The sequence below is a fragment of the Orussus abietinus genome, unplaced genomic scaffold (assembly GCF_000612105.2).
Source record: "Orussus abietinus isolate OABI.00-Male unplaced genomic scaffold, Oabi_2.0 scaffold167, whole genome shotgun sequence".
Taxonomy (NCBI): domain Eukaryota; kingdom Metazoa; phylum Arthropoda; class Insecta; order Hymenoptera; family Orussidae; genus Orussus; species Orussus abietinus.
This window is the reverse complement of record NW_019394328.1, coordinates 28,134-41,096: the sequence shown is the minus strand read 5'-3', so window position 1 is coordinate 41,096 and position 12,963 is coordinate 28,134. Positions and strand designations below refer to the sequence as shown.

The window sequence follows — 12,963 nt, the reverse complement described above, 5'->3', positions numbered from 1 at the left end:
AAGTATCTAAATTATGAAGTAGTATAAGGAGACATAATGCCAATGGTCGGTTCCACAAAAAATGACTCCAAAATCGGATCCCAGGATCTCAGAGTTTTGCTGATCTAACGATGCGAGCGCTACTTGCGGAAAATAAGGGAACTCCGATCCTACGTAACCAAAACATTTTCTATCGATATAAATTGCCTAAAAAGCTTTTAATCTTGCAATTAAGGTACGCAAAGCGAAACGATAATCCGCGCATGATATACAGATGTTTTTAACGCCTTAAAGTCTAAGAAACCCGCTATCAGATGATAACTTTTTAATTGCAAAATTTCATCGAGGAGGCGCTCTCGACACTTGATCGGAAAAAATCTGAAGATCTTGGACCCCTAAAGTGGGGACGATTTCTATACACGGCATTGTGTCTCCTTATACTACTTCGTGATTTAAACCCTGAAGATGTCGCGCCCACGACTCAGAAAAGGAGACATTCGCGATAGGCGCAACGCTCAGGGGTGGCAACTATTCGAAAGTTCATTTTTGTGCGATTTTCGCGGGACTGCGGTTCCTCGGGGACGATTTCCAGGTGGTCGATGAACCGTCCAAGAGTTTCGACCAGTGGGAATCGTTCCATTATCCGACAATCGTGGCCGAACAGACAGAAGTGACCACCGATGACGAATTGCTGAGACGATCAGCCGATGAACAGCTGATCAGCTGGTGACGCGACTGCTCGGCCACGGTCGTCGGCTTATCATTAATATATACCCATAATCATACACATGCTATACCTAATATACTAGGAATACACACACGTAGAAACGATACAATACAATCAACATAATGTACATATACAAACATTTAAAACCGCTGAAAGTGTCGACGACGAGGAACCTTCCGTTCGACCTCGCCAGCGATTGGCTGGCCTCGTCGTCCTTCTCGGTCGGTAAAAACCAGATTCGCGTCATTATAGAGAGGGAGAGAGAGCGACGGAATGACCCGTCACGATCGTGGACCTCTCGGTGCAAAAATTTCTCTCCTGGCTGAGCCGTAGCCCACAGCTGCTGCCTGCACTGCACTGCGCTATGTACAGCACACGTTATTATTCTTAGTGACAGTGGTGTCATTCTTGGTCAGACTGTGCTACGAGCGCGTTTCGGAACGACAGTCTGCTCCCATTCCCAAAAATTGATCTTTCGTCTTGATCGACCTCAGATTTCGGTCAACGAACGGTCCCCTGAACGCGTTCGTCTCCCTTCATCGGCCTGACATCGAGTCCTATCATTCGGAAGCTCGGCTGATACTTCCCCGAAATTTTCCTGTAAAATTGCTCACGTTAGAATCTGAATTGAAGTCGGAAAGTATTTTGACTTAAATTAGACGACATGCCCCAAATTTGTTGAGCAAGGTTTGGATGCAACCCTCGGCAGAAGCAGCGTCCCAGAAAGTCGGGATCTGACCGCGAATCGCACCACCCTGCATATGATTCTTTTCCTCTTCTCTTGATTTGCAAGACTTTGATATTTACACATTTGACTGTTCGATGTTACTTCCATGACTCGTTTTAACGCGGCTCTGATGCATCCGGGGAGTTGGGTTTGATGTCAATGCTCATCTTCTGGACGCATCGGAGTCTGTCGAGACGTTCTTTTATCGATGGAGCACAAAATGCTTGTGTATGTATATTTATGTTGTAACTAGATATTCATTATGATAAATGATTATCCGAACCAGGCACCTGCAGCGAGCCAGAATTATATCGCGTTTAAAACGACTTTTGACTTAACAATTGGGTCCTACAGCGAAATTAAACCCGAGTGGTGAAGGCCAGACATCGTCTTGAATGGGCACTACAGATAAGAAAGATTTTCAACTAGTTTTCCAATTTATCTTTATAAATAGCGTCCATCTCGTCAAGAAAACACGGAACGAGTAAATATCTCACAGCAATTTAGTATACTTTTACAATAACTATTCTAACACTTCTAGAGTCCATATTTGTGTATTCAAAAGAACGACTATCGCTGATTCTGTCGATCAGAAACCTATTCATCCCTCTTAACAATCAGTTCCCTTGTGTCACATTCAAATTAAAGTATAAATATAACAATTATAAACCTAGAAAGTAGATTTAAAGTACATATACAATACTTACAAATGCAGGAACTACCCTTGTATTCTCTCAATACGTTCCAGATTAACTGGACTCTAAATCCAGCCTTCTCCGGACGAAACGAGGCACTAATTCCACATTCCACTTCTCAAAACTCCAATAACATCGAAAAATCTATAATTTGTTCACACCCAAAGTCCACTTTTACCACACAAAAGCATCACCTCCACTTGGAGGTTCGCGTCGTTGCCTCAAACTTAGCAACAACGACACAACGTCTCAAACGATGCCAAGCCATTTACCCCAAAAGCTTGACCAATTACCCCGTAATTAGAAATTAATTGCAAAGTTCAGACATTCTTCAAGTAGTTCCACACAACTTGAGGAAGGTTCGAAGCCCTGTTCGCGGTAGGACCCAACATTAATCGCGATTTAACCAGAATGATCACATCCCGTTGGATCGCTGCAGTCCGCCGTCGACGCGTGTGTGTGTTGCGATGTTCCACCGAGGTATACGTATGTGGGGCCGTACGCAAAGCGTGCATGAGCGTGTGTATGCGTGTGCGTAGAAGTCAGCTGGAGGTGGTGCCCAGGAACGGCGCAGGAGGTCGACCCATCAGCAGCGTGAGCGCCGGAGGAAGTCTCGGTCGTGGGAGCCGGGCCCTGCACCTCCAGCATCACCAGAGCTCGCTCTCGGCCCTCCACATGGCCGCCAATCACGGCACCACGGTCGACCGTCGCCGGTCCAGTCTCAGGGTAAAGTATCAACCTTACGGATAGACATCGCCTTTTGCACGTGGAGCCTCTTACGCCGGTCTCACGCGATCCACCAGCGGTATTCCTCGCCGAAGGAACCGAGTCTCCTGTTGATCACGACCCTAGCTTGGCACCGCTTGAGGTGATGTAAAACCCTTCCAGAAATTTAATCGACGGTGGTGAAAAGGGAATTCTGTCTACGTTACCGGGGTTCGTATTTGTTGAATTCAGCCGGGTGCACAGTTAAACAGGAATAGGAGACAAGGCGAGGCAGAACGAATGCCTCGTACTTAGGTGTGTACCCGATAACGAACAAAATCGTTCAAGGCAATGAATTGACGAATGGTATCAAACAATCTCGGATGGTGTGTCAAACGATCATCTGAGGCAGTTTGTCGCATTTCAATTGTTTGGTCACACTCGTATGTGTGTCTTGCCTCGTACGCGTTCGTGCTTAGATGTGCACCTGGCTTTACAATGAGTGTCATACAGCATGGCATACTCCATATGTCGTTTCCGTACAATGATTATAAAGAAATCGAAGTAAAGCTCTATAAATCCCTAGAATTCATGATTTTTGATAGTCTGACTGCAGAATGCCACCCCGCGGCATCTGTGGCATTCTATCCCAACTAACTTTTCGAGACCTCGTGTTACCACAGAAATTCATTCGTTTGCCTTTATCGCGTTCTAATGTGGGTTTTTCGATTACTAGAGGGTTGTAAATTGATCTGCTACCTTTCTGATACTTTCGTCTCTCACCTCCTAGCGTTCAAGAATTGTATATTGATATAAATATGAGAGCACGATATTATTTAGGTTCTGGTATAGGCTGAGTAAAAGAATTTCTTTTCTCAAAATCCAAACTTTCAAAGTGTCAGAATATTCTTTAGATGCTCACGAGTTGTGGGCTAAAATGTCAGCCAATTCGGTGGAATACGCTGTAATGAAATATCTTATTCGGACCGAATGGTTTGAGGGTTTCACATCACCATAATCTGGGGTGAATGTCATTTGAGAAGTATCTCCCGTTGCGTTCAATTTTCTTCAAGAACCTGAGGAAATTGAACGTACATGAAGGCAGCGCAATTGGAGATGTTGATGGATGAAATGTTTAAATTTCATTCAGCTTTGGATGATGGGCTAGATGAAGCTAGACTGCCAATCTCGCTTCGATGGCAACAGGAGACTTGAGTCCTGATCATTCCTGGTCACTCTTTCCCCGATACTCTCAAATTTATTTATTTTTTCATTCAAGGGATGAATTATGAGTTATTCATACATTTTCATCGTACTATCAATATTACCGTGGGTACCAACAATCGATTGTTTGGACTACGTGACCAATAGTACATGCGATTTCTTAAAACGGGACATTTGCTTGATACTCATATGATGTTGAAGTGGTATATTAACCATCAATCAACAGTTGCACTTTGCGGATGGTTAATCTTAACACTAGATAAATTACGATTCGTAAAAATTACAAACGAAACAATTGAATCATGATGTTACCCGCAGGTAGGTTATGATCTTGGCTACCTCGCGTAATGGTGATATAATGATAATAAAATTATAGAATATTTAATCTAACGTCGTATTTCTCAAATTTGATTGACAAGTTCTTAACGTAATGCTTACGATTACTGTTACTAGGGGGATCGTTGGTTATCTAGGGTTAATATACCATTTTTTAACATCCAAAGTAAACCAAGCATAGAATAACGTCATGTTCTTTAGAATTTCAGTGCCTAATATTATAATTGGAAATCAAAATCTAATAGGCTACTAATTTAGATTCAACATAATCGTCTATTTTATGGCCTAATTTCCAGTGAAGAATATCGCTACAGGATGTGCCAGCTTGACTTTCTTAGGCTTTGACACTTCCATCCAACCATTTCACTCGAAACGAGGGGAATCACTTAAAAGCGATAGTCTTCATTGATCTGACTCTGAATCCTCGTTTCGCGTGTTCATGCTTCCTCGTATCGATGGGAATCAATACCCTAAAATGCCTAATTACATAAAAATCCCAAAGAACTATCTTCGCCAAGGCGTACCTAGAGAAAGTGTAAATACGACAATACTCGGCTTTTTGCGTGCAGAGAGGTTTCGTGTGGTCTTGAGGACCTTGAACACTTTGAAAGCTTTCGAAAGTCCCACAGCGAGCACTTTGGGGCTCGACTTTCAGACATGAAAGGGATAAGACGCAGACAAGGAATTCCCATCGCTACTCCTCACGTACCCAAAGTACTCACGCATATCCACTCGCACTTGGTCGTTGCGTTGTTCATTTTGATCGTCTCTCTCACTGGCATGGCTGCATGACATCGCTTTTACCAACCAGGCTCGCCATTATTCCCACGACATTCAGTCACCCCAGGACGAAAGCGACACCCTCTCCTCCATGAGTCGTGGCTCGAGTATCCTGCAACGATGAAGGTCCTTCGATCCGAGTTCCAACCTGGATGGAGATCGTGGAGGACCAAGGATAGTCGACCTGGGGGTCGCTTTCGTGTAACATCGTTACGGTCACAGCTCTCACCGTTTACCCCCGAGTCGTTGGTTACCACCTTACCATCTTACAATTAGTGTACATAGTCATAGATGTAGAAGTACGCCCTCTCGATTAGTGCAATTCAGGACGAGGCCCGAGATGTGGTGACTCGAGGACGAATCGATCCGCAGGCCTTTGTAAAATCTGGGCGACGTTCGAGTACGGTCCTGCCAAGACCACAAAGACTGATCGACGAGCCTCAAAGTGGCTACGCGTGTAACGACAAATCGTTGGAATAAATCCGTGCAAACTGGCCTGTACAGATTTAACGAACGCATGAACGCTAGGGAAGAACCCAATTTAGATACACAGACTACAAATCGCAACGATTCATCGTTACGTGTGTGGCTGTCATTCAGGTGGTTGCACACATAACAATAAATCCTGGTGATGATCCCGTGCAACCGATCTGTACAGATCTAACTAACGCATGGATGGCGTAGAAGAGCTGGATTTAACTGCACAGATTACAAACCGCTGCAATAACTCTGTAAACCAATCTTTACAGATTTACTTGGTCTTTGGGAATATTTTTTACTAACGAGTAGATCTTTCCGGTCAGTTTATCTAGACCAATTGCGTTTGCACAATTTTATCGAAACCTATGGACGGTGGTAATGCAAACTACTCGATTCAAGTTTGATGTTGGCCAGTGGTGACCGCTGTGGTTCGTGTGAACTCTGTCGTGAACCAGGTATCGAGTTCTTTTACCGCGTCCAAGCGTTATCTACGCGGTAAATCTGTACAGATCGGCTTGCACGAATTTATCGCGACGATTTACGGTTACGGGTGTAGCCACCTTAACTGCCCAGATTACAAATCGCTACGATTTATCGTTACGTGGGTAGCCACCTTAAGACGCCATCAGTGGTCATCAACGCTGATGGGCCCTGCGAGCTCCGCAGTTGCGGAATCCGCACCTACGTCTAGGGAACGTCTCTCTGTACATATACACTCGTACACACCCCTCTATGTATGTAACATACCTAGTGTTCGCGACGTTAAGGCCCGATTGTTCTCTAGCGAGTACGTTTATATTAGGACTACCCGAGCGCAATGCATTATCATTAATCATTCTCTACGGTGTGCGCGAAATCACACGTCACGAGGAACGGTAGAAAGAGACACCCGCCCTTCGTCGAAGGGAGGAACGAGACGCGGCGCAAAACGAATGTGTAAATATAAAGTGTGATTTCAACGTGGATGGAGTGTGGGTTCTTAACTGACACCTATCTCGCCCTTACTAGTTGTCGTGGAGGACCTCACAGGTATGGGACTATACGCTAAAGTACCGTTCAACATGGCTGTGAAACCTGTCTCTTTATCTCTCTTTACACCCGTCTAACCCTTTCTTACTTGTCCCTTTCGCGAGAGAATTAGAAAATTCTATACGTCACTTGTCCATTGACGTCCTAACCCACGTCCTACCTAGGACGAGTCTTTTAACCATTTACCATATCCAGAGAATCAAATGCGGCAGACAATCCTACTCTAGAGTAAACTTGAATAACACTTTGAAGACGACCTCCGGACGTACACAGATAAGAAGGAAACTTCATCGCTCCAGGAATAATGAATTTACGCGAAGGACGGTTACCTGTTCAATTGAATGTCAGCATGATATGTCTAGGGTAAATTCTGTTTCAAATGTCCAGTCTTGCTCGAACCAGATCTCCATGTTCAAAGAGAGGAATCTCAACTCCCGCCCCAGCGAATCATACTTTCGCATACTTTCCATCTCTCATTCCGTGCACGTAGTCGAGTGCCGAGGATCGTTAGATGCTTGCTCGCGATGTCTCCCCGGGATGAGGAGCCATCGATTTGTTCTCAGGTCCTAGAAACTGACAGCGAATTAATAGGATGTCCTCTCCGTTGCAGGGATCACTGAGCAGAGCTTTGGGGCTTCGTCCGAGAAGCGAGAAGGCGTCGCCGTCGTCTTCTTCGGACACCGGAAGCCTCGTGAGCCAGTGCCAGTACATGAGCAGCATCAGGAGCAACTCACCGCCGCCTCCGCAGCTTCCCCCGAGACCCTCGACTTCCGGCAAGAGACATCGACGTGTCAAGAGCATAGGCGACATAGAGTACATGAGCAGTGCAGCTGTGAGCACGCCTGTCTGACAAGAGGGAAGGGCCCAACATCCTGGGCCGTATCGCAGCTTGAGCGAGCGAGGCTACTCTTCGTCCTACTCCTCGCAGTATGGCTCCTATTCGGGCTACAGCAACGTCCTGGCGAACGATTATTATCAGTATCAGTCGCCTGTTGGGAATTACTATCAGCTGCAAGGTGGGTACTACTCACCTCAGAGCTCGGGGCCGCCGTTCCCGGGAGTCCAGAGGTACGGCAGTCTTGCCGAGGAAGCGTGGCCAGCCAGCACCAAGGAGGACGTTGGGACGCCGAAAGGAAGCGCCAGGACTTATCTGGCTTGAAGTTGGTGGGGTCACGTTGATCCAGAGGTATGGCAATCCAAATGAGTCGGCTTAATGAGTCCTCTAGAACAGAAGAGGACGTTGATATGCCGAAAGGAAGAGTTAGGACTTATCTGGCTTGAAGTTGGGGAGGTTACGTTGATCCAGATGTATGGCAATCCAAATGAGTCGGCTTAATGAGTCGGCTAGGACAGAAGAGGACGTTGGTATGCCGAAAGGAAGCGTTAGGACTTATCTGGCTTGAAGTTGTGGAGGTTACGTTAATCCAAAGGTATGGCACTTCAAATGAGAAAGCGTAGTCGGCCAGAACTGAAGAGGACGTTGATACGCCGAAAGGAAGCGCCAGGACTTACCTGGCTTGAAGTTGCGGAGGTTACGTTGGTCCAGAAGGATAGCAGTTTAAACGAGGAAGCATAGTCGGCCAGAACTGAAGAGGATGTTGGTACGTCGAAAGGAAGTGCTAGGACTTATCTGGATTTAAGTGACAAGGGTTACACCAATCCAGAGGAACGGCAGTGTAGCTAAAGAAACGTAGCCAGCCAACCCTGAGGAAAATGTTGATGCACCGAAAGGATGTATCAAGATATTTGGGTTAGAGTGGTGGAGGACAAATTGATGTTACTATTGTTGGACTAAGGGAAGATCGTTGATTGTTAAATGAAGAAGCGTAGACAGCCAGCATTCAGGAAGACATTGTTACGCCAAAGGGATGTATCGGGACTTACCTTGAAGTGGTGAAAGTTACATTGGTTCAGAGGTAGATACGACAGCGTAGTTGACGATGTGTTGCTTGCCATCGTTAAGGAACATATTGGCACGTTGAAAGAACGTACCAGAACTTATTTTGAAGGGGTGAAGGTTAAATTGGTCCAGAAATACGACAGTTTGGCCGAGGAAGTACAGACAGCGAACACTAAGCATGATATTGGTACGCTAAATGGAAGTGCCAAGACATATTTAGCTTGAAGTTGTGTAATTTACATTATTCCAGAGACATGGCAGAGTGGTTGAGAAAGCGTGGGCAACTAGTTTTAATGAGAATTTTGGTATTCCGAACGGATGTGCCAGAATTTGGTGGAGAATGGACTCTGCTACTGTTAGGCTGAGTGCAGATACGGAATGGATGGATGTTGGCATTTTTGTTCTTTCTGAGGGTGGGACCTGTGTAAGAATGACTGGAAAGTAACGAAAACATTTATTAATATCGACAGGAAGTGTTTAGTACATAAATTATTGTTTGAGATTGGGCGGCTATTGATGGCTACATTCATAGGCTAATGAGTGTGGTACCATACCGGACAATGGCTGATGAGCACTAAGAAGGTGTCGTAACAAGAAAAGGAAATACTGGAACTTATTTGATTCGAGTATTTAGCACATGAACTGTTGTTTGAGGTTTGCCGGCTATTGATAGCTACATTCATAGGCTAATGAGTGTGGTACCCTACCGGACAATGGCTGATGAGCACTAAGAAGGTGCCGTAACAAGAAAAGGAAATACTGGAACTTATTTGATTCGAGTATTGAGCACATGAACTGTTGTTTAAGGTTGGGCGGCTATTGATAGCTACATTTATGGGCTAATGAGTGTGGTACCCTACCGGATGAACACCAAAAAGGGCGTCGTTGTATGAAAAGTTGTATGAAGTACTGGGACATATTTGATTCGAGGTGGTGGAAGATGAATCGATTTGCTACAGATGTATTATGGGGCAATTATTGACAAATGCTGAATAGATATTAATCGTTATTTTCATTGGTCCAAGAATATGATCTCTCTGTTGAGAATAACCAGCGAAGCACAAAACCAGTACCGAGGAAAGAATTACTATGCTGCTAGAAGGTGCTAGGAGTTATTTGGTTTCCAGCTGGGAAGGGTGAACTAACATTCTCTACTTTGAGTGAGGATTACTGCCAGAAGTTGGACATTGTTTCCACCATCTCAATAGTGTGATACCTTATTTAAAAATGAGTAGCGAGCACCCCCTCAATAATTGGTAACATTTGTTTGGACGTATTCACCCAACTGGAGGGTAAGAAATTGAAATTGAAAACTGCTAAAAGTGAATGAAAATTTATCATTTATTTTTGAACAGATGATACTGGTTGCATATCAAACATAATATATAACACGGAAGCTCAAGAACTTATTCAACTCAAAGAATCAATCTTGGTATCAGTTATTTGATGATGTACCATCAGCTTTGTGAGGCCATTTGTGCCATTTCATGATATTGGGAGAAGACCAATGGCTAGGAATGAAGACCAACAACCGGCAGTAAGTTCTCTTGGCTCGACGTCGTGAATTTTGGTTCAGCAAATCTGACTACCGTTCGCCATTTCCTGATCTTCAGAGAAGAACAATGGTTGAGAAGATCAACCAAAAATTGACGAAAAGTTTCCAGGAAGTTCTGTTAGCACGACACCATGGTTCGTGAAATTGGATGGCCATTCCCAGTCTTCTAATTTGCAGAAAAAACCAATAGTTGAAGAAGAAGACCAATAATGGGCAGGAAGTTCCCATGAACTTCCGTTAATTTGGCACCTTGAATCTTGGTTTAGGTCCGTGGACCTGAAATACTATTCGCTACTATTTGATGCCTAGAGAAGACCAATAGTTGAGTAAGAAGATTCCCAAAGGGCGGGAAGTTTCCTCGACTCGGCGCCATACATCAAACTGGACTACCATTCGCAATTTCCTGATCTCCAGAGAAGACCAGAGATCGCGAAAGGAGACCAACATTCGTCAAGAAGTTCCCAAGAAGTTCTCTTAGCTCGACACCCTGAATCACGAAACCGGAAGTAATCGCTACCGGAGAACAGGACTCCATTCATCTCCAGCTTGGAGTTTCAGGTGTCAACTACTCTCTTCCCAGATTCTGATGTCCCAGATTCCGAAAATCCTCGACGGTGCAGCTTCTGCACGCTTCTCTCAGCTCCCATCACCGAATAAACGGATCTCTTTTTCACTGTCGCTTTTCTATTTACGTTTCTTCGCAGCATCGGAGAAGTTCCATCCGGAGATGCATGATCAGCGGTCGAGGATGAAGAAAGTGCTAAAAGGATCGACTTACCACGGAAAATGACTCATGTACAATTCGCGCTCGAGCTGTACAGGATGTATGCGAGGCGCGAGGGCGATGGTAAATTTTGTAGATAATTAAAACTCGATATTTATTCTCGAAAACCAAATCGTTGGTATTTATGTGCAACTACTCGGCCGTTCGGGGGGTCGGCCATCACGAATCGCCTTGGACTGCCGGTATAGTATTATCGCCGTTTTACCAAGTAAACGACGCATGAATACGCAAAGTACTGTATTTTCGTGTACCTAAGTAATTTATTTTATTAAATTAATTCCATGCTAACTTATTTATCGGCGTTACGGGCGGCGCTGGAGGGGCTGCTTATGGAAATCTTTAATAAACGCAGCGTCGGACAATTTGCGGTATGATATCACTTCCCGTGTCTACTTGTACGGCAGACACGGATCTCGGATGATGGAACCGTTGTAAATGTGCTCGATATAGAATGTACATATTCGTGTGAGCTGTATCTGATATTTGAGAAAGAAATAAACTCATTGCCTTCATTATGCGCTTCCTTATTATCGTTTTAAGTAAATATAGAAGAGTGTTGGAGTATCCTAATAAATGCACATGAGTGAAATACACTTTTTATACACGTAACAGTCGTGGAAATACAATGTAGGTGTAGGAAATAAACGTCTATTATGCACTTTTTTTTATTCTCCACGTTAATACAAGGAATTTACAAACATCTTACATGGTACATTATCATGGTCTTCAATACAATATACTATAAAATGCGAGAGGTCGCCGAATATACATAATATAAAATTAAACTTTATTAAGTACGAGTTAGATTACAAACATTCAGTTACAAAAATTTAATTCCACAATTTATTGTTTGATAATTTACATAAACCCTAGTAGCATAGAATAATTTCTAAATATTTGTTTGTAATGTTTGCTCGACAGATTTTTCAAGATTTCTTGTAGATTCCATTCGATGATATCTGAAATATTTGTTGAAAATCTCAATGACATATTTAGTTTCAATAATTTATAAACATATATAGAAATTATATTTTTTAATTTATGAACATGTAATAAAAAATACATTTTTTTACTTCAGGACTATTATCGGACACTTCATTTGGTATAAAAAAAAAATACCAGAAATTTTTCTAATATTTTCGTTCCGCTATTTCATTACGGGAGCTAAACGTGTGATTCTAATTTTAAGTATTTTTAAAACATTTATAATGTATTCAGCGGATAATATTTAAAAAATACTTGTATTAAAATGAAACGAAATGTTTTGTATATCTTGTAGAAAAATATTATGAAATCACGTGGAGCTAATATATAAATATTATAGAGATATTATTCTAAAGTAAACGTTTTGCAAATATTTCAAATGTCTGGTAAATATTTACAAAATGTACGATATTCGTTAAATATATAGAAAATATAGGACAAATATTTTGTGCTACTAGGGAAATGTCGGAAATATAGTACTTAAGGTTCCTTACTTCTTCGCTAAAAAAATGTTTTTAAAAAACAATGGAGGAGACAGATAAATTGACGAAGGAAATATTTTTTGTTAATAAAATTCGTTTTAACATTTGTCCGGCGCTTAAAGGAAAACTTCCATTAAATCTCTGACTGATACTAATGTCGCTTTCAAGACTTCTTGTCGTTATCTTGTTGATTTTTTAATGTTGGTTGGTAGCTATCGCTTAGGCGGTTTATAGTATCACGAATACATTGATTACGATGTGTGTTGACATTTGATGCTGCCGATAGGAAGGGTAAAGTATAGTGATGTCAAATGTAGCCGAATGTAGTCGAATGAGTTCGGAGAAATGCTTCTGATATTGTTAACGATAACATTTCTTTGAAATCAAAGCGGTACTCATTTATTCCGTTCGGCTTCAAAGCAGTATTATTAAATTATTTATTATTATCAAAAACTCCGAAACTGATAACTGACTATTCTTCTGTCTATATCCGTTTCTACATTAATCGTGAACTTTTCATCCTGATAGTTGCGATGAAAATAAAAAAATTCCTTGTTAATGGCCAGGTATTATTTG

At 42.8% G+C, this 12,963-nt stretch overlaps 1 protein-coding gene across 1 annotated transcript in view; it reads left to right on the top strand.

Moving 5' to 3' along the window:
* Positions 1-7,548, top strand: part of LOC105703798 (kazrin) — a 96,990-nt gene extending 89,442 nt beyond the window's left edge. Inside the window, exons 13-14 of the mRNA XM_023431793.1 lie at positions 2,668-2,854; positions 7,293-7,548. Coding sequence (XP_023287561.1) covers positions 2,668-2,854; positions 7,293-7,532 — 427 coding nt within the window. The 3' untranslated portion in view covers positions 7,533-7,548. The remainder of the gene's footprint in view (positions 1-2,667; positions 2,855-7,292) is intronic.
* Positions 7,549-12,963: the final 5,415 nt, after the last annotated feature.